General features: G+C 41.0%; 1 protein-coding gene across 1 annotated transcript in view; it reads right to left on the reverse strand.

Annotated features, from left to right (window-relative positions):
* Positions 1 to 2,715: 2,715 nt before the first annotated feature.
* The window catches only part of VAPB (VAMP associated protein B and C), a 33,081-nt gene continuing 9,549 nt past the window's right edge, over positions 2,716 to 26,247 (reverse strand). Inside the window, exons 2-6 of the mRNA XM_030232123.2 lie at positions 19,842 to 19,994; positions 12,367 to 12,470; positions 10,065 to 10,145; positions 8,702 to 8,878; positions 2,716 to 6,553 (exon numbers count right to left, since the gene is read on the reverse strand). Of these exons, the coding sequence (XP_030087983.1) occupies positions 6,395 to 6,553; positions 8,702 to 8,878; positions 10,065 to 10,145; positions 12,367 to 12,470; positions 19,842 to 19,994 (674 nt within the window). The 3' untranslated portion in view covers positions 2,716 to 6,394. The remainder of the gene's footprint in view (positions 6,554 to 8,701; positions 8,879 to 10,064; positions 10,146 to 12,366; positions 12,471 to 19,841; positions 19,995 to 26,247) is intronic.

Consider the following 26,247-nt stretch of genomic DNA (forward strand, 5'->3'; position numbering starts at 1 on the left):
CTTAACCACTCCAAAAATAAAAAATAAAATAATTTCCCAAGTCTCAAACAATTTTCTGGCTTCCTGCACTGAGACTGAGCCTTCAGCACCTTCTTTAACATCACAATCTCCTCAGACAAGCTGCCTTTCCAATTTTCTACTTCTTTAGCAGGTGCAGAAGTTTAAAGTGTGAGCCAAGTCTGCCACACAAACAGTCCTGGGTCTGACACACAGCTCAATTAACAGTAACTTATTTTTCCAATTAACCACCTTCATGCCTCCCTGTTTAAAATACCTCAGAATGCATTTCTGCATTCTAGATTTCCCAGATGAAATGAAACAAAAAAAAATCTGAAGCACTTTGGGATACATTAACAGCATTGTGCTACTGCTTTGTTTGAGAAACAATCCACATGGAATATCAAAGTCTGTCCCACACTATAAATAAATCCACTGCACTGGAACAGCAGGGGGAAGCTGGAGACAGAAAGGAGATGGGTGACAAGGCTTGTTGCTCCAAACTCCCCAGGGACTGAAGAGGAAGACAAAACAAAGAGGAAGCAGGAGGTGAGTGGCTGTGTGGGATGGGGAAAGGCACCCAGGAGCAGTCAGGTCTCCGTGCCAGGGAGAGCCCTGCCAGGCAGCCCAGGGCTCCCAGGGCCAGGCAGGCAGGGAAGAGCAAGCCTGGAAGGGTGATGGGGAGAGAGAGACCCAGATGGAAAAGAGGCAGCAGGGAAGAAAAGCCATTAAAGATGCTCAGCTGAACAAGGTTTCTTTGCCAAGGAGCAGGGAAGGAACAAGGATGACTTGGCCTGGACCAAAGCGCTGAGGGAGGGAATGCAGTGAGATTTGACAGCTCAGGCAGAACAGAGCAGGAGGCAGATTGGGCAGCAGAGCCTCCAGCCCCCACAGAAATGCTCCTTTGGGCTCAGCACTGAGGCAGAGATTCCTGGCTCCAATCACACTTGTGTGTGGCCTCCCAGTGAAATGTGGAAACAGAAATTGCTGCTTCAGCTCCGAGTTCCTCCCCAGCACGGCAGGAGCTCAGGTCAAGAAGGAGGATCCACATGCAGAACACAAAGAACTCCCCCAGCATGCACATGGGTTACACCCAACACCACAGTGCCACACTGAAAGCTCAACTTTTAAAAACCTATTTTCATGTAACTTCAGAGAAATTAGGGTTCTCCAAGTCAAGGCACACAATTGTCCTGGGCACTTTGGACTATTTCTGAGCAGTGTCAGGTCAGTTTTTGATCACTGAAATGATCAGACACTGCAATGTACTCCCCAAACTCACAGAGCACAAACCTGGTTCTGCCATTTCCTACCTCCTGAGTGCTTGACTTTGTACAGCCTTAATAAGGGTCTTTTAAAAGTAGCTCTCTGTGGGTAATTGTGTGTGGGACATTTGCCAAACTAAACATGAGGGAGTTCAAGAGGCTTTTCTAATCTTGTGAGTTTATCCACTAAAGAAAAAGATTTGATTAAAAAAATGAAGTACAGCTAAACTGGGAACAATACTTTACTACAGGCTGTTCTTCATAGGCACTTCAGAATCTTGAAAAAAAACCCCCACAAAATTGGGAACTTATTAAATCAGAATGAAATGTACCAATGCAGAAACATAAACAGAAATGCCAGATGTATAATGTCAACTTGTAATACACAGCTTCAATTATTTCTTCTTAATTCATTTGTTTTCTTAACTTCTTTTGTTCTGCTCTCTGGAAAAGGCCATTTTCTAATGACAGATTACAGGAGGAAAGATCCAAAGTTCAAGTTTACTCCAAGGAAAAGCAGCCTCGTTTCTGTGCTCACAGACCCCGTGTCCCTTTTGTACTTTTCACTCTGTGGAGGCTTCAGGACAAACTCGGGCCTGGACTGGGAGGCAAAGAGAGCTATGTGGAACTTTAGTAAAGGTTTTAAAGTTTTACTCTTCAAGTACAAATGTGAAATTAGTTCTTGAACAGGAACTGAAGCCACAGGAAACGGCAGAGTGAGTGACAGGCACAGCCACTCAGCAAGTGTGCAGGTGTGTGCTCACTGCAGTACCACGTGCAAGACTCCTAGCTGGCTCCACTTGTGTTATTTTAAAAATAATCTTCATTTATCCCATAAAAAAACCCAACCCATTAATCAACCAACTTTTATGGTTAAGCAGATTTGAGCAGTGGAAACACAATTACTTTGTTCTGTGAAGCTGATCTTCTCCAAATCCTGAACACATAAACTGAATTTCACTCACCACCTGTCACTTCTCAACTTGCTCACTCCAGGACTTGGGCCAGGGATGCTTCCCCTTTCCCAAACCATGGCACAGCAGCTCTCCAGGCTCTGTGCAGCACCAGTGCAGCTGTGACCCAGCCACAACCAACAGGAGCCTCAGAGTGTTATTTTACAGGGGCTTTAATTTCAAACAGAGGGATTTTTGGTGGTGCTTTTTCCCTCACTTACTTTATATAGAAAACAGAATTCAGGATGTGGAATTTCAGGACATCACATAGGGCAAGAGAAATATAGTTTCAAATTAAGAGCACTACAGTGAAGCCACTATTGTGCCTGAAAATGAAGGACATTCCACTGAAGAGACAGAAGTGCCATTTTCTGAAGAAAAGGGATGACAGTTCCTTCCACTGGCAATGCAACATCAAGTATGCCAAGACAAAAATGATCCATTCCTTGTGCACACCACGATGTAAAATTGCTGACAAGAATTGCAAGTTCACATGTGCAGCAGATACAAACCCTTCATAGTTTATTGATGAAAAGAAATTCTAGTGAGTTGCAAAGTGAAGTTCCAACTTTATCCCACTAACAGCATTTCAGGAGGAAAAAGTAACACCACCATTGAGCTTTACAATCCTGTATTTTTGGAAAATGACATCATGGTACATCAATCCCCCTCAACATAACAACATGACATGATCTTGCTCTTCAGCCCCCAGGCTACTCCCCAGTAACCTGAGCTGCTCCTGGCTTGCACATCCAGCTGTGCATTCCCAGCTGACAGCTGCCAATGCACAGCAATAGTTATCATCATCCATGCATGGAGTATTTGCTTTAAGATGTGGAGAACTACATAAAAATAGAAGAAACCATTTTCCATTTGTTTCCCAGCTCTAGGCTTCAGGATATTTCAGGTATCTGTTCATCCCAAATTCGCCCAGAGTGCACCAAGCAGCCTCTACTGGGTGTTACAAAAATCAACAATAAATGTGCAAGTGTTCATCTTAAAGTAACAGCAAGGACAATAATTAGATTAGTAATAACTTGATTTCTACTACCATGAATCAATCACAGGTTTCTAATATCTGATGTTGTGTGAGGACCCCAGACAATTATCTTATTTAGAAACTCTACATTTTGTGCACAACTTCCTAAGATATACAATGTCCTTCAGAATAATTCACTTTCTGTGAACACTTCATGAGAACATTTGCTCTTGTGTTGCCACAAAAGGAACAACTTACAAAAAGAGCCAGGTGGCTTAGGAATATCCATCCAATCTATATTTGCACTCTATCTACAAACTGGCCTTTTAGGAACCTTGGAAGAAAAAAAATCCTCAAGATTTCTCTCTACTGCCTATGAAAGAAGGGTTTGGTCAAATAGGGACTGAGAATTCCCCTGATCAGTGACTTTATTTCAAGCTCAGCAAAGCAAAGCATTACCCAGACAATTCAGGGCTACTGTGTTCAGGCTCTTGTGAAAAATGGTGAGGGAAAAACTCAGGATTTTGTTAAATTCCAAAATACAAGCAGTTAATTTAAGAGTCTTGTTTAGGACTGATGGTGTGGGTCAGCCCAGCTGTGGGTTACAGATGTTACCCACACTGAAATCCTCTCCTGGTCTCCTTGCTCAGTGTTTGAAGGGTCTGGAAAAGCATGAGAAGGTTTTCTGGGACCTGTTTATGACCCCAGAGTGCAAACACCAGGAAGAGCTTTGCTCATGAACAGCTCCAGGCTGGCAGAGATCACCAAGAAGTCACTGCTGAGCACTGGGGGAGGACAGAGCTGCTCTTGGCTTTGCCCTGGGCCAGCAAAGGCAGCTGTGGTAGCTTACACTGGGTGTAAAAACTGCCTGGAACATTACTCCAGATATCCTCACAGGAGACCAGTTTAAACCTAAAATCCTCCCCCTTTATCCTGCAAAGATAGTGATTTTTTTTTTAACCAACCACATTTAGGCTGTTTTTAAGCAGAACAAAGAACTCTCAAAAAAACTTTTTTTTTTTCAAAATGAATCAGAAATTCTGATAAGAGAACAAGATATTTACAGCCACTTAAAAAAAATCTACTTCATATCTCAGTCTCCCTTCAGCAAAGGTTTTCTCAAATATATACTTCAAAGCCATGGAATTAATTTTGCAGCATCACTCACAACTTGCCTTTCTGAAAAGAATGCTTCATTAGAAAGTTTTCTTCAGCTTCTACTGCCCAGGCAGGATCTTCTTTATCAATTCTGCCCCATAAACTCCCTGCTTTGTCCTTTCCAGCTCATCTCCCACCTGCCCTGCCCTTTGCAGCCAGGCTGCAGTGGCTCTGTCCCTTCCCTCCGAGTAGACAATGAACCAGCACTTTAAAATGCTAAAAATTCACCTCTCCTTTCTATTGAATCTCCTAGAAATACTTCCAGACTCATGTTCATAAGCTGAACACACCAATTACAAGGTTTTTTTCCCACCTATTTTTGTTATTAAGCCTTACATAAAATTTCACTTATTTGCACTTGCAGAGGAGGAAGCCCTTGAGACACAAGTGGGATAAACATAAAGGTCAAGGAGTGCAGCAGACAGGCTGCAGCCCCCACAGCTCTCACAGAATCCCAGGAACAGGGAAGGAATGACAGAAGTCATCTGTAAAAGACTCAGCTTCATCTTGTAATGTGCTACAACAAATTTTGCCACTGAATGTTTTTGGGTCTACCATTTGAGAATAGATGTGAATTTTCCTGCTCAAAAACCTTTTAATCTATTGAATCCATCATGTTAAACACACTGAGTTTGTTTATACACCTTGTGGTAAAAGGAAGCTTAGAAACAAAATCTCCTTATTCTAAAGGTGCTGTCAAGTGTCTGAACTCCTGAACCCAACTAACCTGGAAAGTGGGATGTTACCCTGTACCTCAGCAAGGTGACTCTGAACAACTTTTGTGTGTCAGGCTCACGATGGGATGGTTTGCTTTGATATTAAAATTAGTCTGGAAAAAAAAGAAATTCACCCTGAAATCAGAGTGCAAGTTTCCTTATGCCATGAACAAAGCTGACCAGAGAACACTGTTTCCTCCCCACCTCTAAAACTGTGAGAATAGGACAAAAGTAACAAAGGAAACATTAATTTGGGGGCTTTATTTAATTTTTCTTTCCTTTCTTTTTTTCTTTTTTCTTTTTTTTAAGATGCTACATAGTCAAACAAGATTGGTCTTTTGACGGCATAGGACTAGTTTACTACTGATATTTTTGTTTCTCCCCTAAATAGACTTATTTACATACAAAAACAGTTTCCTGACCACTGTTTCCCCAATGCTCAGATGATCAAAACTCCCAACAATGGTGTAGTGCCCAAAACACCAGGAGGCAGAAGAATCTTGCACCACTACAGCAGCAAATTTTTAGTTCTCATCACTGGCTTTGAACAGGTGCCTTTTCATACCACAAAGAATTAGTCAATTTCGTGATAATAAGGAAACATGAGATGAAATACATTAAATAAGTCAAATATGCATTAAACATCTCTGAATAACATTTTAATTCAACTAAATGAACCAACAGCAATGTAGCTTGGTCCCTTGGTGAGAACAAGGCATTGACCTTTATTCTGAACGAGCCCCTCGGTGCTGCCCAGCTCCCTCAGTGCTGCCACACCCAAGGCTTTGCAGCTTCTCACTTCTCATTTAAGTGCCAAGAAATTGGTAACTTGCACAGAGTTGAAGACACTGACAGAAACTGTTAAATTCATGAGCAGAATGGTGGATTAACGTATTTTACAGAAGTTATCAACACCTCCTGCCTAACCCAGCTCCAAACATCCCTAGGGCCAGCTCCAGCAGTGGAGGAAGAGGTTTTTCTAGTTTTCCTTTTTTTTTCTTTTTTTTTTTTAAAAAGAGGTAATCCAGCAACATGTACCAGGGCCTAAGAATGTTTAAAATGACATATACAATATTCCATTGTAGTGTTAAATCAGGATTTTCTCCCCCCTTCATCATTGAAGCATATTCTCTTTCATTCATTCCCTCACCATACATTTTGAACTTTCTAGATTATGTTACATAGTATTTGTGCAGGGGTAATTTAAAGGCAAGACCTGTGAGATGTCATACATTAATTTTTTTTTTTAAACATTGTTATGAATAAATTTAATCCAATGATATGGCAGAACCATCAAACCAATTTACAATTTCCAGCATGCTGCCTCTACAAGGCTATTTTTCCTATAATTACACCAAAGACAAAGAACAAAACCACCAAAGCAAGTAGTCTGGAGCTGAGCCCTTCGTCCTTGACAGCAGCTGCAGAAGGAGATATTGGGTTGTTTGTCTGGGGTGCCTTCCTCATCCGCAGTCCATCTTCTTCCTAAAGGAAGAGAGATTGATTATCTCTACAAAAAAAAGCTTTAAATGTTCACCCTTCTCATATTTATTTGGGTGGGTGCTACAGAGTAGGGAAATTAACAGCTGAGTTACAGTTCTGTCCTGAATAATCCTGAGAAGGAAGGCTGGTGAGGCAGGAGGGGAAAGCCACATGCTCTTGGAAGTGAGAATATTTTCTTGATAGGAAGTTTTCTCCTGCTTAGGGAGTGGGGAAGCACTGAGGAACCCTGCAGGAACTCCTGCCCAAAGCCTAGCTATGGCTCTAGAACTTAGAGAAAATGATGGAGGAAATGCCATGAAGGTGCTTTTCTTGCTCTGTAACAAGACAGGTGCTGTTGGGGAAAATGTTTCTCAGTATAGCTAAGATGAAGTTGCATGTTTTTCAGAAGCCAAGGCAATTACACTCCTCATTCCCTGTCAGATGTCACAGGCAGATCTCCCAGCCCTCGAAGGGAAATCAGTTTCCCCATCATATTAATGCTGACATTTTGACATGAATCTAATGGCAATAATTAGAATATTTTCTTGATAGGAATTTGGCAGCTCACCTGATTTAAAGATGAGACAACAGATAAAACAAAGCAACACCAGCAGATATTCTCGTTTCAGGTGGGAATGATGCTCCCTCAGCTCTCCCTGAGCTGTTGTGCAGCACAGCTGTGTGTTAGCACACTCCACTCGCACACACACTCAGAGCACTTCAGGAGAGGGGAAATGAGTCTTTTGTGACTTAATTTGTGTCCAGCTGAAGCAGCACTGTTAGACTTTCTAATGTGATACAGTATTATAGTGCAAAAGTATAAGGTATCAAAGCAAAAGTCTCCAGTCTATACTTAAAAAAATAGTCAAGAAACAAAAATGTAATGAAAGTTACCGCAGTCTTCAAAACTGTCAGGTAAGTGGAGTTCAAAGGGCTCAGGGTATGTCAGTGTTTCTCACTTTTGAATTTAAAGGGGCACCTACATAATCTGAAGGTGAACTTATTTTTCTATTAATTTATTTATTTATTTACTAATTGAAAGCCACAGGGTATCCAATACCTCACTGCTGCTCTAATTCTGAATGGGGACAACTGACTTTTGTAAACATTAAAATGCTGTTTAAATACAACATACCTTCTATAGAAACAACAAATTTTCATTTAAAATATTTTAATTTCCTTCTGACAGTGACTCCAGCCTGACACTGACAGCACCTGGTAGCAGGCAATTCAGCATTGCTTTCTGACATTTTACAGGTGTTTTTAACACTCCACAGAGGGACAAAGAGCTCACCTATCTGGGATGTTACTGTAAGACATCAGCTCAATTCTAGATAGCTCCTGCAGAGTGTTTAGTCAACATCAATTTGCAAAAACATTAAATAAAATCATACAGAACTTAAGAGTACTGAGTCACTGGCAAAACAAGAACACAAGGAGAAGTTAGGGCCATGTCTGTTATGTACACATATTATTTCTGTGCAAAACAAAACTGTTTTCAAGAATTCCTTCATGCATCAGCCAGCCAAGCAGCATCAGAGCTGAGAGAACAGAGCTCCTTTCACTGGGCTGCAAGAGTCACAGCATCCACACTTTCCTTGGTGCTGATATCTATGGAAGTAGACACTTACAGCAAGTCAAGCTACTGTAAAAAGATTTTTTCAGCAGAGTGATAAAGGCTTCTCAATTACTGGATTTCCCAGCCATGTGCTGGATATGACAGGAAGCCCATTTCCCATTCATCTGTCTTAATTTGGCCATTTCAGCAGCACATTACAGGTGCAATTACTGAAACACTCAGTATTTGCACAACACTGCCCTCAAGCTCCCATGGTTTGGGAGAAGGGGCCAAGTCCAACACTGAATGCTTAATTCAGACTGAGAAATTAGGTGGGAAAAGAAAAAAGAGGGGGAATTCACTCCTCTGGGTTGCTACCCAATCTCCTTCTGTGACTGCATGACTTGTGCCTCCTTTCAAAGGAACCATTGATTTCAGCACCTTCTCTGAGTTTACAGAGAAACCTGAATTATCTTTTACTTTATAGACAGCAGTAAAATATTGTGCTTAGGTCAGGTAACCAAACCTTTAAGATGGAAGCTTCTTTTTCAGGAAAGGGGTAAATCTGAAAAGAAAACAACAGCAATCTTTACCTTAAACTGTTTATTCTCCTCCCGTAACCTCTGAACTTCTACTTGAAGCCTCTTATAGTCTTCCATTACTTTCTTAACTTCAGTGTCATCCAAAGAAGAACTTATTGATTTAGACATTACAGAGGAATCTGTCTTTGTTGCAGTTGTGGATACAATTTTATTTATTTCTATGTCATGCTGTTAAAAAAGGATAGAGTGATTTTTGGTTAGTTATTAACACCACACCACACACCTGATACATAGGAGGACAATCAGGTAAAATTGTCTGTGCACACCTGACACGTGCCTGTATCAAAAGAAATAAACAACATTTTGCTTTCTGTAACTTCACTGCTATCCCAGAAAACATCAGATCAGCAGCAGTAAGTGAAGAGAGAATGACCTTGACTTTTCAGACTCTGCATGTACAGAAATGTCCCTAAACCAGGTCCACAGCCAATGGTCTCCTCCCCCTTCCCTCCCCAGGCACAGCCCAAGCAGCCACTGCAGGACCAGGACAGTCTGCAGCTCCCTCCCTCTTCACTTCCCACTCCTGGCTGTCCCCTCTCCATGTTTCAGTAGGGATGCAGGAATTTGCAACCCAAGCTGGGAAACAAAGTTCAGATCTCCCAGCCCTGCTCCCTCTCCTGCCTTTGGATCTCCTCCATGCTCTACACTTTAGAAAGGGTCTCTCATAACATCAAACCTCTCCCCAGCCAATTACATAATCCTAATTACAGACTGCTCAGTGCAAGGCAGAACAACTGTGCCTTTAGTAGCTGCACTCTAGGAAGCATTTTTCAGTTTATTCAATCCATGATCAGTTTTATACTGGACAATACATAAATGCATTACATATTATCATGTCTATTACCCTAACAAGAAAGGATCCTACAATATTACAGATGCTAATTTCAATATATTATTCCTAACTGAATTTATGTCTTCCTCATCAGTTTTCTATCAATTCACCTGACAAAATCAGAGTTGTACTAAGGAAGAGTTGGACAGGCAGTGAAATTTATATTGCTGATGATTATAACTGCTTCACTATAAACTCTGAGCTTCACAACCAGCAATCAGCACCTTTAATTTTTTCTAAGTATTCTTTATCCTCTGACCTTTCACTAAATGACAACAGATCAACTCAAAAATTGCTTTGTGCTACTGTTGCATTTATGAAGTTTAAACTGGCTGTTAGTTACACCAAGGATTACCAAGATTTTAAATAGTTTACATTGTGTTTTAAAGGGTGATGCCATCCAGGCAGTGAAACAGAGGGTTCTGCCTTGTGCTTATACAGCTGTCTGTACAAACATGCCATTTTACAGGATTTACTGTGGTATTAAGTCAAATCACTCAATATGCATCTGAAAATACTCACAGGCTTATCATTCTCTGCTGGTAGCTCAAACACACACCTAAGTTTCGAATCCATGAGTTCTTCTGGTTTTGCTTCTTTCCACTGGAATAAGTTAATATTAATTTCACATTAAACATATTAGTACAATCAGGCAGATTGGAAATGCAGTGCATTATGTAAACAAATCACATCACTTCACTCAGAAAGAACCCACAGGTGTTTATCACACTACCATTAACCACACACAGGATGAAAAATGAGATCAAAACCAAAACTGAGTGGAATCATAAAGACAGACCAGATACTATGAAGAAATTCATTCTAAATAGTCTGAAACTTCCACAGGTAATTTATGAGAGAACTGGGAGCTGTATCAGAGTAATTAGCAGAGACAGGGGGAGTAATGAGCCTGCTTAAAAAAAAAGAAGGAAAAAATAAAAAGTAAAAGGAGGGGTGAATTCAAGGGAAGGGAAAGATAGCAACCCCACAGATAAATCACAGAGTGAGTTATCAACTCTCTGGCCAGTGGAGTTCCTATTCAAACTTTTCAAATTTCACATGAGCTTTTTTCCGGACTGGAATGAATACAGGACTGCTCTTCTCCCTCCTTGTTTTCCACATCCTTATTTTTCAGCATCAATGTCTGAACAGCACCAGATGTGCTACATAAAGAGGGATAACTTCCCCTCACACCCTCTCTCCCTTTCAGCTGGGGAGTCTGCTATAAACAAGATTCCTTGCCACCTTTTTAATAGGGATCAGCAGTAATAAATCTTTGCTCAGTATCAGCTGTAACCCTGACGTGAAAAGATTTATTCTCAGTAACAATAAACAGCAAGAAGTGTCCACACTTCTATCCTGGAGTTCTCACGTGCTCCTCTTCACTTTGACCATCCTCCTGGTAGCTTGGTATTCCTCAGCATATCTCAAGTAGGTGACAAATTATGGCTAAGCCCATGCAAGCTGGAGTAGTATTTAACTCATCCTAAACAGCTGAATCGTGGTTCAGCTCTTCTGGGGCTGAAGTCAGATCTATTTCGAGCTCCTTGGCTGCCTGTGAAGTGTTGAAAGCTTTACAGTACTCCCATAACTGGTCTCACCTGTTCATCCAGAATAGGAAGAGATCTGGAGAGTGGTAACAAAACTGAGAACTGATCAAAGGGTTACAGGAAAAGGAATCCTATCAGTCTGGAGAGCTTTGGAAAATTGAAAGGCCCATCTAAGTACTAAAAAACATTCTTTGCCAGCAGAATAACATTTGTCATGGTATAAAGTAACTCATAAAAATTAAAGAGCTCAAAAGAAAGGCAGACTGACTTATCTTTCTAGTGATGCAGACATTTTATTATTATTGCTGTTTCTCCCACTGGATCTTATTTTGAGCCCATTAAACAAATACAGTTCCATAAATCAGCTTCAGAAGGGAAATTATTAACCTGCAGAGTGCCCCAGCTTTAAGAAGCTATTCAGAAGAAGACACATATTGTAAAGACTACTGTAGAGTATTTTTGGGTTGGCTTTTTTGTTTTTAAGTAGCACACACAAGCTACACACTTTTAGAGTAATGGTCTTTTTGCTTTTTACATTGTGTCCTCAATAGCCACTGAATGTTCTCTCAAGCTAACAAAAGCTGGGCTACAGAGAGCTTCCTGTGCCTTCTTCTGGGGGCAAATCTTACTGATAAAGGAAACCCAGCAGTTGATTTAGTGGTTTACACTCCTCTGTAGGTTGTCTTACTGTAGCCTGACATCTTATTTTTATGTCTTTTGTCCTTCTCTGCTCCAGCACCTATATATTTCTACTGCTCATTTGTAATCCACAGGACAGAATCTATGAGGGCCTTTCATTTACAAAGCCACAGCAGACACAGGTAGGGATAAAGAAAAATACAACACTTGTAAATCATCCTCTTGTATCTTGCAAAAGGAGCTGCTCAAGAGAAGACTCAAGACTGAGAGTAGATGCATAAAAATGATGCCACAGACTTAGAATATATTCTGTATATCCTTAGAATATATGGTTCAAGCTGCCCTTTCTAAAGAAGGATATACTGCAAAAAACTACAACTACTTGTTTCATGGCTTGGCATCCCGTTACTGACAGCAGCTTCCTAAAGAAGCAACCACAGACAACAACTCTCAGTGCAGGATTCCTGGGGCTCAAAATAACAGAAAACTCCTTGCCACGCAGAGATGGAAATCTGGAAAAGCTTTCAAGGACCATTCCAGTGTGGTCTGACAACACCCCTTAAACAGTGCAGTCAAAGGACTTACAAAATTCTACAATTAGAAAGAAATCAATTTAAAACAATTTCAATACTTACTACTGCTTCCATATCTGAAGTATCAGCTGGAGCAAACATAGACTGAACCATAAACTTGTGTTTACTTTTCTCATTAGGGTCATAGTCAAAAGGCTGTAGCATCACTGGAAGAAAAAAAACCCAGAACACATTGCATTACCATTGCTCTGCTGCAGAGTCATGCACTGATGACACAGTTACCAGATTCCAGAAAAACAAACATGAAAATGGTTTCAAGTTGTCTGTTGTTAAGACCAAAGCAGCAGCTGAGATCAGGAACCTCACTTTAAACCAGAATTTTGAAAGGAGGCAAGAGAAACAGATTTCCTCAGTCTGTCTAGACTTTGGTCTGAGAATTCTGGAAATGCTGATCACTCTACATAATTCTGTACACAGCTATGGCAAGGTAACAATAGCCATTTATAGGAAATAGGATCATTTACATATCTTCTGGGACAGAGGGAAATTTTTCCCAAGACAGCATCTTTTTGTCTTGCTCCATCCTTGGGGCAGAAGTAAGAAGCATTTTGATGAGCTGTACACACAAATATTGCTGATGGTGCCCAAGAAAAGCTACAGAGGCAAAGTCAAGCATTGTAAACCTTGAGGTTCAAGTCTCAGCATGGAAATTTCCTCTATGAAGTTTAAGAGTCTCATGGCATTTGATTTATCAAGTACCAGTATTCTGCTTCCACAAATAAGTTACTGAAAGTTTGTTACCAATTTAGAGCTGGAAGTTTATAGTTAAATGTGATGCAAACTTTGCCTATGCAAGGTATGCAAGGAATGTATTTCTCTTCACTCAAAAAATAAAAAGCATTCCAAAATTTACTTATGCAGAAAATCACTCTCTTTAGGGGGCAGAGATGAAGGAACAGCAGGTTTAGGGAGTGTGTGTGCTTTATTTTAATTTTTAAGCAATATTGGGAATTTCCATGTCTTTGCTTTTGGGTTAAAGCAACCTGAAGAGGGAGAAGAGGGACAGCTGGGAATTTAATTTACACAGAATGATCTTTAATCACAGTGGTCACTTGGAACCCCCACATCTGCAAATAACCTGGATATTCAGATACTAGGGCATGAAAAAACATGAGCTTGGCTTCACCACGAGACAGAATATGTGGAAATAAACAACACAGTTTACTCAAATATGTTATTAGACACTGCAAAAAGCCACCACCCCCTCAAATTGAAAATGCAGCTTGCAAACACTGCCATTACTGCTAACAGAAAAAAACGGTGTAAGGTTTAAAAAGTCACATTTTATGACCTGTCTTACTTCAGCCCCTCAATTCAATCACTAAGAAGAGAAGCAGGTCAAGAATTAGGAGCATTTTCAAGTAGTGGTGCTATCAGCATTATGTGCCCAAATTCATATGCACTAATTGCAGGGGTTTCTTGTATAAAAGCAATATCCAAAGATCCATTTGTTGCAAATGAAGGCAAGTCAAACCAATTTGCCTCCCTTAATGAGCAGGGTATGTTATGGCTGTGCCATCTTTACTGTGCACACAATCTGTGGCCATCAACAACCACATGCCTTTTAAAGCCCAGAGAGAAGGCAGGCAATAAATTCTCTCAAATGAGGTGCTTTAAAAATTATTATACATTTAAAACTCACCTTGCAGTAGTTGGCTATTATTCCAAAAAAAGTATGCAAATTAATTTGCTTTAAAGGTTTACCTTTAAAACTGTTTTCCAAACAGGAGTGACTGCACTGTGAAAGCACAACTACTTCAACACTGCCTGACACATCACTGAAAAGCAGCAGCATTGTTTTTTCTCCTCTGTAGCAGACACTTGAATAATTTCAATGTGTAAGATCCAACTGGATAGCCAGAACTATTCAGCATTTATGGAACTTCTATAATTGTGGCTTTTTCAGCTCACTTTGCTGAGTGCAACTATCAGCTCATCTGAAAATCCTCATTTCCCAAGGGACAGTGCTGAATCCATCCTGGAATGCCAAATGATCACTGCTTCCAGCTCCATTCACTGAACCACAAGAGCCAGAGAGGGCTCGACAGCACAGACGTTGTTAGCACTTGTATTTTTAGATCAATACATGAAAGCCACATTGACACAAATTATTCAGCAAATGTCTTGTAAGCCAGATGGGAAGCTCAAAAATATGTACTTTTTTCAAGAGGAAACCAACCCATTTTAATATTTATCCACATACTATTGGGGCTTCTGTGAAAGATTAGTTCCATGAAATTGCCCTAATTGCTGGAGAAATTGCTAGTGGGAATGAGGCTCCTTTGTTCTGAATGGAAATCACAAACCCTATGCAAAAATTATGTGAGAAGTATGTTCCTACAGAATGCCTTATCACATCAGTTGCCCCATCGTCAGGAGCTTCAGATTTCATCAGTAATCAGAGTTTTAAGAAACAAAATTATTAATGTGATCTCCAAGTTTACAGTCAGCAGCATCCATCAGGCAGAGATATACCTCAACCACTTCCCAGGCTGCTCACCCCAGAGCTCCAGCACCAGCACTGTTTTACCACAAGCAAAAACTGCAGAGTCACTGAGAGATCAATGGACATGGGATTTCTCACACATTCCTACAATATCCCCAGCATTTTATGCTCAGCAGAGAGCTAAGGAGAGGCACTGACCACCCAATGTGCTCCTTCTTTTCCACAGAACAGTTTACTGGCAAAGTTAGTTACAATTAGTTAGTTACAAAGTTAATTACAATGACAGAAGCATTACACGCCTCTGATTTTCCTAGAATAAACCAGCTTTTCCAAAGAACAGAGGAAATCTGAAGCAGGGAACACCTTTAACACCTGCTAGGATCTAGCTGTCCTTTCCAAGAGCAGAAGGAACAGAAAAGTCTCCCAGCTCAAATAGTCAGCAACCTTCCTCTAGTTTCCATCTAAATTTATTAATGGCCTGTTTACTTGGTCCTGGACCAACACTGCCCTAATGCTGAAATACCAGAGGAGGGGAAGAATCATTTACTTCTGGTGCTCTCCAAGCCATCAATCACAGTAACTCCTGGCCTACTGGTAAACTTAAGCCAGACTTGGTGGGTTCTCTCTAGGCCAGGCTCCCCATTCATCCTCTGCACCTGTTTTGGTTTGAGCTCCTCTAATTACACAGGCAGGAAACTTTACTAGAGCCTTGAACCACAGCATGTATGCCCTCTCACCTCTTCCCTTATCCAGATGTATGATGCTACATCTGCCTTCCTCACAGCCACATTATGTCTTATTATTATTATATCTATTATAATCTTGCTCACCCCAACCAGGCCCCTTCATTCAACAAGCTTGCAATTGTAGCCAGAGTATTTTATTCTCCAAATATGTGATTATGCAGTTTTTCTAATGAAACTCATCCCATTTCTCTTACTGTAGCCTTCAAGGACACCTAATTCTGTTGTATATCTTCAATATCTCAACTTTACAACATCAGAGTTTTTAGTGTACTCTTTGTTCCAGAATTGCTTGTAAAAGCATTAAAGAAGATTAGGACCAAGAATCACTCTCAAGAAACATCACTAGTGCTATCACATCTCCAGCCACATCACTGTTCATTCTTAAGCAGCTCATTCAACACACTGTCAATTTATTTGTTCTTTTCTACCTTTATCAATCATCTTCCTATATGGCACTGCCAGGAATTCTTCACGGTCTGGATGGATCAAATCTACCACACTTATGTCACATAAAATACCCCAACCAGAAAGAGGGGCAAGCCCCAAGATCCTTGTGGAATTCCATCAGCTCTGGCAGAGGTAAACTAAGGACACTCACATGTACAGAAATGAGCAGAATCCATTGCACCATCCCACCTTTGTTTCATGTTTACATAAATAAACATAAATTTTCTGTAAATATTTCAAATAATACTAAATGTTGAATTTGTGAAGATCATGATAGAATTCTAAAGCAGGCAGGCAAGAATAACCCAAAACTTGGTAGTTTCTGCCTGGGAGATCTGTGAGAACAGGGCACAGGAGTTTCCTGCCAAGGAAAGTTTGGGAATGCAGCAGTGGATGGGACACAATCAGTGCCTGAGGGAATGGGGCAGACCCACTGTGACTGCAGAGCACTGGGCAGCAGCTCCATTCCTGCCTTTTCAAAGTCAGGAAAGCTCAGAAAAAAGAAAAACCCTCCCCCCGGATATTCGACAGCAAACTCAGCTCCCCTCCCTTCTAGGAGGCGTGTTCAGACTGCTCTCCTCAGTGGGACGCTGTGCACAGATGGTACCATCTGCAATTCCTCTCTCCTCCTTATACATGTACTGCAGACTCACCAGCATCTGCTGGTATTCCTTCACTTTTCCTTTGTAATCCATCCACGGCTTTTATTTAGGTTTCAAAGCCACAAAATCAGCTATCTTTGCTGAAATCAGAGGTGCTTAGCAGCAGTGCAAATGGTCCTTTCCAAGCACTGCAGCCCCAGTGCAATGGAATCAGATGACAGTGCTCACACAGGCTTCCCGACAGTTACATAAACTCAGCTGTTAAAATTACATGCCATTATATAACAGGTGAAAACACGGGCTCCAAACCTGACATCCCAGCAGGCAGCACATGCTGACAGGGCCTCAAATGCTGGTATTTAGCAAAAGCTGTGATATGGCATAAGAAGGCAGCATTTGAGACTCCACTAGATTAAAGTGAGCTTTATTTTTCTAGCATTTTGTTAAGTCTTTAAATGAGCCATCATATTAATGTGAAATAAAGTGCAACTGCTGCCTCTTAGAGCAAAATACCTTCTCATATACTTCCAGCAAAATAGCACAGACACAGTTTCACAGGAGTGTAACAAAGGCATCTGGTTACTACAGAGCAAGAAGGAAGAGGCTGTCCCAAATTCAGCTCCAGGCAATAATATTCTCTGAGGCACTGATCAATGCTGAGGCACTGAGTTTTTGGAGACAAGGTGCAACACCAATGCAGGGCTATCAGTGGCTGTGGTAAAGCCAGTCAGCAATTGTGAAGGGAACAGATTGTATATAGTAAACACAACCCAATTAGCTTAAGTGTCCAGAAGTTACTGGATTAACTATATTTTAAATAATTTCTCATCAGTAGTATTTTCACTAGGTTTGAAGGAATTCAAGTCCTATTTTTATAGCCTGTGCAAGACTTGAATTAAATGACTGAAAAGATAACTGATTTAGAGGCAAAGAAACAAATTCTATTCATTTTTCACTTCATTAATTCCAAAATCAGTCTTTTGTTCTCGAGCAATATTACTCCAAAGTAAAGGTTAAACACATCTTCCACCCTTTCTGTGAATCTGAGAACAGATCCCCTCTTTGATCCCTCCCATCCAAAGGATCCCATCTGCTATTCAAAACCAAAGACACTGCCATCCTCAAGACCAAAATCAGGTCCCATGCATGGTTTGAAGGAGCTTAATATATTACCTAAGGAACAATGAAAGTGTGCTACTTGCATTTTAAAATATAATATTAATATAAGGATTGGCAATTTAAGATTGTTATTTATTACTACTCTTAATATCAGCATGGAAATATTAGAACACACATGTGAGCTTGTGATTAAATATACCACAGCCATTTCCCACACTAACCAAATCATAAATCACTAAAAATAAGGTTATCAGAAAAGGGAAATTCTTAAAGCTGTGTAAGCAAGAGCAAAGCACAGCTCAGGGTTAGCACAGCAGTCACATAAGGGGACACTTTAGCCCTGGACTAGATCCACACTCTACCTGGTGTGCCACTGGGAAGGGTCAGGCTGGAAAAGCAAGCTGCTGGTAGCATAACAAGAGATGGTTCCCACAACACTTGTCTGCACTGTATTTGCTTAAGGTGGAGCTAAGGGGCACTTGTGAGCAAAACTCAACACTGAGATCAAGACAACATTTCAAAAAGCCTGGTAAGAGCCTGCAAAGGAAGTAGGCTTTTAATTTTCAAAGTTCATCTGCAAGATGAAAAGCATCCACATCTTTATAGCACAAAGATAATTTGTAGCTGGAAACCATGCTAATTTTCATTATCATTTCATTGATTTCAGTGCATTTGATATGCTTGCCTGCAGCTAGTATAGATGACAGACAGCTTTACTTGGGAATTGTTCCGACTTTTAAAAATCTCCAATTCTCTCCAGAGAGCTTTTTCATTTACATATTAGTCATTTCAGAGCTCACTGGGTACGTGCTGGCCCTCTCCTGAAGCAGAAGTGCTTTGCCTGCCCCACCTGGAGCTCCCACCACTCCCTGGTCACCTCCTCACTGATATTCCCCTGGGATTAACTGCAAGGGAGGCACAATCCTGCAGCCCTTTGCACACGCAAATTGACACCACAGAAATCCCAAAGACAACAGATCAATGAATGTGCAAATATGGGCATGTATAAGAAGACTCACAGGATTAGAGTTGCTTAATTTTACAGCGCAAAGTGGTTTTAGAATCAATTTTTATTTTGTTGAAGCAAGCTCTCTCCAAGGGTGAGGTGTTTATATATTTTAAATTTTATTAAGTAAGAAACTGAACTCAATTTTTACATGTTCATTTCTTTCAAGTTAAAAGCAGTGGTTTTGGCATCCCAAAATTTTATCCCAGGCTAAAAGAGGTTGGTAGGAGCAAACCGTATAACCTATCAGTAATATTTCTTATCATGCCAATATTAATTTTTTTTCAAAGCAAATCTGAATCTGCAGGTTTAGAGGAATAATTTTCTTAACTCAAGTCTGACCTCATTCACCCAATATGCCACAACTACATCCTTTGATAGAATTCTTTATTAAGAACACGGATCAGAGAAGTTATTGAGAGAATATATTATCAGCAAGTTAATAACACACAGATACTGTTTGTAAGAACACTCAGCTCTTTATGCTTTCAAAGTAAGCCACTCCTTTGCTTTTCCATTACCAAACTTAGGCAAGTCAAGAGCTACTGACTCATTAGAGAAAATCATTAACTTTTCCTATGCAACAGCAAAGATTTAGTCATTTGACATTTTTAACACCAAAGGATACTGAATCTCAAGGCACAGAAAACAAGCATGGTTTGAAAGTAAATGTTTTCATTGTTGGTCAAATCAAAGGCAGTTTGGCATCAGCCCACACCGGTCTAAACCAGTGGCTACAGTCCACCCAGTTTTATTCTTCCCTCAATGTGCTCATCCAAGCACTTGTTTGACCCCGTGGTGAGCTGGTTCAGGAAGTTAAGCTGGCAGAAAACTAACTGTACAAAAATAATCCCACAGGGAGGGCAGGGCTGCAGCAGGACTGGTTTAGATACACTGGCTGAGGCTGTTAATGAACCATATCAATCATTTGTGTGTTTCCACCTTTTTCCTCTCCAAAACAAGATGTAAGACCAAACCTGTTCCTGCTAAACCAGGAGTAAGGGAAGTAAGGATACATGAAATGGCTGCTTCTTCATGAAAGCACAACCTCTTGGAAAAACCAAAATACTTTCAGGCTGCAAGGCATTCCAAGAAATAACTGATCATAAGAAGTTATTTTCATTCAGCAAAGAACTGCTTGAATGGCTTACCAGAAACATTAATTGATGTTCCTGCATCAATAATTCCACTGTTGGGCCTTACACAGTATCTACGTGGTGCTGTGGTCTTAACTTTGAAGCACACATTTCTGTCCGTGGGGTTGCCGAGCTTCAGGTTTGTAGTGACCACATCTGTGAAAGGACCTGAGGAGGAGAGCAAAACCAGACTTGAAATCATACAGAAAGCACTTTTCAAACAGAGGCTAAGCAGGCTCTAAATCTCTGTTCACAAATCTTATAAAGTAATTAGATGTTCAATTTCCATCTGCAGCACGTACAGATAATCGTGCACGCAAAGCTGAGGCTGCAGCCAGGCCCCAGCCCAAGAGCTCATCATTAACAGCAAAACAAAAGGGGAAATCATTCACACATTGTGCCAACACCACAACATGGCATTCAAAGGATGCCAAATTCCCTGCTGTGTCACAGTTGCTCCATTCTAGTCACAGAAAGCCAGGCTAGCAGAGATACCACATGAGATACCCATGCTGTAGGTGTAAGTAGTGAGCACAGGACAGTTTGTTAACCAAGGAATGGGAATCAAGGACTACCACAGATCCATCTGCACATGAAGCTGGACCTCCACAGAACCAGGATTCCAGCAGGTATTCAGGAATGCCACATCAAAACCAGCAAGACAAGCATACAGGGTGCATCTCCTTTTGCCTACCAATTTTTTTTATTTTTTTTAATAAACTGTCTTGGTGACAAGAAATTACAAACCAGAAGAAATAAAGTAGCCTACGTCACCCAGGACAGGAAATAAGCATGTGGAAATAGGAACATTTTTAGACACTGAGAGCACTGGCAAAGACTTCCATATTAGCAAAGCCAAAATCTAACCATTGTCAAGTTCTGCAAAACCAAGTGCAGGCAAATCCTTTTCTCTCAGGCTCACTACCTAATTGAAACTCCCAAATCCCTCAGGCAGAAGAAAGGCTGATTTCCTACAAGACACTGATAAATCAGACAGGTAGCACACAACTACAGTGCTTCACAGATGGCAAAGAAGTAAAATTAAAAGAAATATAACCCCACTTTGATCAACTGTCTTCTCCATAGAAGTGCTTAATTTGATGCCTGAATGAAATACCTTCATTTGTCCTCAGGAGTAAAAGCAAATTAGTCCAAAAAAAGTACCAAATTTTCCTTGCAGAAATGGCAACCCTAAAACTGAAAAAGGGTGAACGATGATGATAACAAAAATACTGGCAGGCAGCATTCCACCACCCTCCTCTCCCAGCATGGACGCCTTGATGTAATTTAAGTTTGCTTCTTATTCTACACAAATTTGTCTCCTAACACAATATTTAATGCAGCTGTAACAGTATTACAGTCCTGCAACCTCTATCCTTGATCCAATTTGCTTAAAATAATTAGAAGGGGAAAAGCCTCAAAACAATCACACACATAATAACCCCAACCAGACAACAAGGCAGCACCACTTCTGTCTGCACCCTGAGCAAACCAGCTTGGCAATGCAATGGGAACTAAAAAAATTTGAAGCAGTATCATTTTCAGATTCCATGGCAAAGGTTTCACTAGACCTGGGCCTGGTGAAACACTGAGATGTGAAAGAGAATGAAACACAGCTGTCAAGTTTTCTCTGTGTTCTGCATGCAGGGAGAGACTTTAAGCTAATGGAAAATAACTGGCCAGAAGCAGCCATGAGTTGTTAAAGAAGTGAAAATAAGCCAAACCAGCACAAAAATCCAGCAAACATTTAGGTGTGTAAGGACAGTAGCAGATCTTCAAAACAGCCCTAACAGGGAGAAATGTGACATTTCAGATGAAATTATAGGATGCCTATGCAATAAGGATGTGTCTTTACTAAAAAATTACAGCTTGAGCTGTTCCAGCACAGGGGAAGGGTTGGCTGTACAAAGCCCTTCATCTGCAGCTGCATCCTCAGTAGTGCTTTACTGGTCTGCATGCTGGGATAGATTTCCTGGGGGAAATACCATGTTTTTACTTGGCTGATCCATGAATGTGTGCGGGATTTGTGTGCCCCAGCACAGAGCTGCTGTTTGAAATAGTAACACGACAACAATTCTGTGTGGAAAATAATCTCCAAATGGAATTACTTATTGCTAACATAGATCACACCAAAATATTTGGCAGCAAAACCTTTCAGCAGACGGAACTCATTTCTTCTTGTCTGCTCGGTGTTTCCTCTTCTGTTCTGTCCACTAAACCCTGAACAGCTTCTTCAGCTACATTTCCCCCAAATTACAGGTTTTACAGCCACCACAACTGTACTAGAAGGTTGACATCTGCTTCCAGCAAACCTGTGGGCAAGCACATTCATTCTTATGGCACTGCTGTTCAAACTCTGCAGCAAAGCAAAACACAGCAGACAAATGCAGGATTAACGTGCCAATTAAGGTCTCCTGAAGTAAAAAAATAAACAGACCACAGGGTATTACTCAGGGGTAACTGGGGCATGGCAGTGAAATATTATCACTTGGCTGGGCTGCCTTTTAAGAGCAAGGCCCATGGACTGCCAACTCAGGCTGAAATGAAATCTTGGTTGCCTGTTGTTGGATTACTAGAGCCAAGGTAACAGGTTTTTGGGGAGGTTGGTGAAGGTGGGAGAACTTATCCCAGGAGAGACACATGCTAATTCTGCACTGGTGATACACCTTTGCTTTCCAGCAGCTGGATTTGAGCACTGCAGATAAAGCTGGTGTGGGTATTAACAGTCATGTGAGATGCACATCAACCCTGCAGCTTCATTTTCCAATGCAAGGCACTGGGACTGTGGGAATCGTACCCAAATACAGGAAGAGAAAACACTCTACAATCTTTCTGGTAACTTTGTCCTCATTACAAGTGGATGGACTACTTATTTATACAAGTTTATGCAACACCTGGACAATGCTTGTACTGCCAAGGTGGGCTGAGAGCACAGTTAAGCCAGACTGGTGCATCTGGATGGTCCTTGGGTGAAAGCAGCAAGTGAAGACTGACTCTTAAAACCTACAATTCTTACTTAATCACATTATTTTGTTTTGAATGTTTTTTCAATTGCTCGTAATATTTGTAGATAAGTGGAACTCATACTAAGGCAGGGTGCTTTCCAAATGACAATCTGCTCTTTAAAATCATCCCAACTGTTTTTCTCACAGGTTTTTTAAAGATCATGAGAAGAATGCCACTGGTGTCATCCCAAGGACAAAGTTATGGGAAACAGGGTCTGTACATGCATCATCTGACACAGGGCTGTCATGGGAGCATGGAAGAATGTAGTAAATTGAATTTGGTGCTGAAAGTCTGAAATATTCCACAAGGGCTTGGTGACTTTCTCCTGCCAAAATAAAGTCAACTCATGTTAATGCAAAGTGGGCATCTAGTGATACACAAACTAGCAGTATTATTGAAAAGAAAAGAAACATCACCTCCTATACTCAAAACCAACAAATAGTAAGTGGTATCCTGGTTTTTTGTAGGACTACTTTTCAGCAGGGTCGTTACTGAACTGTGGCTTTTCACCCACGAATCCAACCCTTCACGTTTGAAGATCACAATGTTACCTCAGAATTTTCCAGTCCATTTCCTATTCAAACAGCAGTGCTGTATCAACCTTTCCTTAGAGACCCATGCTGCAGCATATGGCATTGTAATATCCCACACCATTTTAGTAATGATTAAAAAGTCTGGGAATTAGGTCAAAAGAACATGATGTCAACTCTATTTAAATTTTAAATAACCCTCACTGCCATAGAAATTGCCCATAATTGTTTCAGCAAATTCAGGCTGATAACTTTTTGATGAGCACAGTACTCACTGTGAGTTCCTTGCCACTCACTCCTCAAAGAAACCATGTTACACAGTCACATCATTTGTACTACATCTTAACACAACCATCCTCACCTTAACCAAAATTCCATGCTTTGGCATGGCAAATCATCAGTCCTCATGCTGTTTGGCACATGAAGGAATTCAGCATAAGTGCCAGCAGAGGGAAAGCTTTGATGGCACAGGCTTGGGCAGGAACGTTCAAACCCAGCAGGGACAGTCCTCTGCAAATCTGTACCTGCAATTATCACTACATCTTTATAATTAACTACACACATCAGGTGGGCCACTGGGTCGCTTAATTCCTGCATGAGCCCATCTCACTGCTGAAGGGGGAGGTGGTCTGGCCTCTCATGTCCACCAGCTGCCTGTGCAAGTTGCAGTGTGTTCCTCTGCATGGGCCAAGAGCAGAGCCAGGGAGCTGCAGGGGCTGGAAATTAATCCACTTACCAGAGAGAGGGAGGGGGCAGTGGGGAAGAGAAAAAGGAGATTCAGTTTTCAGCTAGAACAAGCAGCACTCAGACCTGGCATCAGGGAAACTGCATCTTCCTGCACAGCATTCTGCCAATTTAAGGTCTCACAGTTGCAGGTGAAAGCTTGCAAGCACATCGGGGCATACGTGCAGCAGTCACACTTCTAGTGTTGGCATAGCTGCTGAAAGTAATTAAGGCACATTTATCACTTGTTCTGTACTTAAATTTAATGCAAATTCTCATCTGCTAAAAGCTAGGCATTCTTAAAAAATGTAGTGAACTTTCTAAAGAAAAGCACTGCAGGAATACTTGATACAACTGGCAACCAGTGATCCACAAGACTAAGAATAAATTCTTATCAAGCTGTCCATGTTATTCCCAGAGTGTTTTAGATGCACTTTCAGCATCTTCCTCTAAACAACTTTTGCAACTCCAGCTCACCACAGACATGTATCCCACAGCAAGGTAATTGGAAACAGCCAGCAATACAGGCAGAGCTTCTCATGAGATAACCTCTCTTGTACTTCCTTTGTGGAAAGCAGTGGAATGCAATAATAGGAGGGGAAGGATGTATTTCACCATGGTTTAATCCCACTGATGTGTCAGATGAAAGTCATTAATCACCTGACACATTAATCAGCCAAAGAAAGGTAACTGAAGAATCTCTAATAAGAGAGATGGTGGAAAGCAATAGAGGGGAAACCTAAATTGTTTTGTGACTACTCTCAAGAGCCCAAATCCTACATGTGACTGGTAGATGTCCACATGGAGCAGTAACTAATCCACTGAAAGAGTCACACTGGCCCTGTGTGAGGGGAAAGGATGGGGGCTGAACGTGATACTCATCCCTTCCCCATCCCACACCCTACACTGGCCCCTATCCCATGGCATTAAGTGCCTCCCCCCAGCTCTGCCAGCCCCTCAAACTGGGATGCCCCTTGCCCTGCTCTAAAAAGAGGTGTCAGCACCATCCAACAGCCACCATACCTATGTCTCCATCTGATCAGACCAGTCTTTCTACCTGCAACTTTTCTCATCTTCACATCCGAGTGGTTTCTAAGTTCCTTTACTGCCTCTGACAACACCAAGTGATTTCATTTTATTTCCATGGGCTCTCCCATTTTATTTCTGTGGATGTCTATCAGTATTAGAGAGACAGGCAAAATAAAACCAGTAGTGATGTGCAAGAGGGCTCAATAACAGGTGAAGACCCTGACTTACTGCACGCTTCTTTTAAAGTCATATATAAAGCTGATGACCTTTGAAGATAAACACTGAAATGAAAAGAGCTGAAATGTCAAGCAAGACATCTTGAGCTATCAGCCAGGTGCCTGAGAATCAAGAACACCCAAGATCCAATCAAACTCTCCCACCACCTTACTTGTCTTTAGACAAATCACTTAAGGGCTTGATCTTCTGCTATTAAGAGCCTTAAGAGTTGACAGCAGCTCCAAAACAGAACCAGGTTTGGACCCTTATAGTTTCCCTCTCTGTCAAGTAAGGAGAATACTTACCTAATTACACAGAATCTTGTGAAGATTAGTGTTTTAAAAAGTACTGTGTGCCAAGGTTTAATCATCATCATCATCTGGCTCTGGAGACTCTCATAATTAAGTGAGCATCCGCAACTTTGAAATCAAAGAAGCCAAAAAATCAGAAGCAAAAAGAACCCACATTGCATAAATATCTGATTTCACAAGTAACTCACTGAGACAACCCAAATCCCCCAAATTTGGTAATTATTTTTTAAAAAATCCTTGTGTAAACCACATGCCAACCTTTTGACCTCAGCTCAGATTTTAAAAGGAATTAGCTACAAACCCCCAGCCCTGTGGAATCAATACCTTTACTCCCAGCACCCAACTCCTCAGCCAAAAGAGCCCTTGAAACAAAGTGACAGGAGGGGAGTGGTCCCTTCCACTTCTGCTGTGTCAAACAGTGGATGCCTGGATGAAAAAATATTACAAAAATAGAAGCAACATCTACATCACTCCCTATGCAATAGCTGATGCAGTGGAGCAATTTTTTTAAGAAGTATGCAATCAATAAAGTGACCTAAGAGGGAAAAAAAAAAAAGGGTGTAGAAACCCAACAAAATTACATGATTCAGATGCCAGAGTTGGAGC

This window comes from Serinus canaria, chromosome 20 (assembly GCF_022539315.1).
Source record: "Serinus canaria isolate serCan28SL12 chromosome 20, serCan2020, whole genome shotgun sequence".
NCBI lineage: Eukaryota > Metazoa > Chordata > Aves > Passeriformes > Fringillidae > Serinus > Serinus canaria.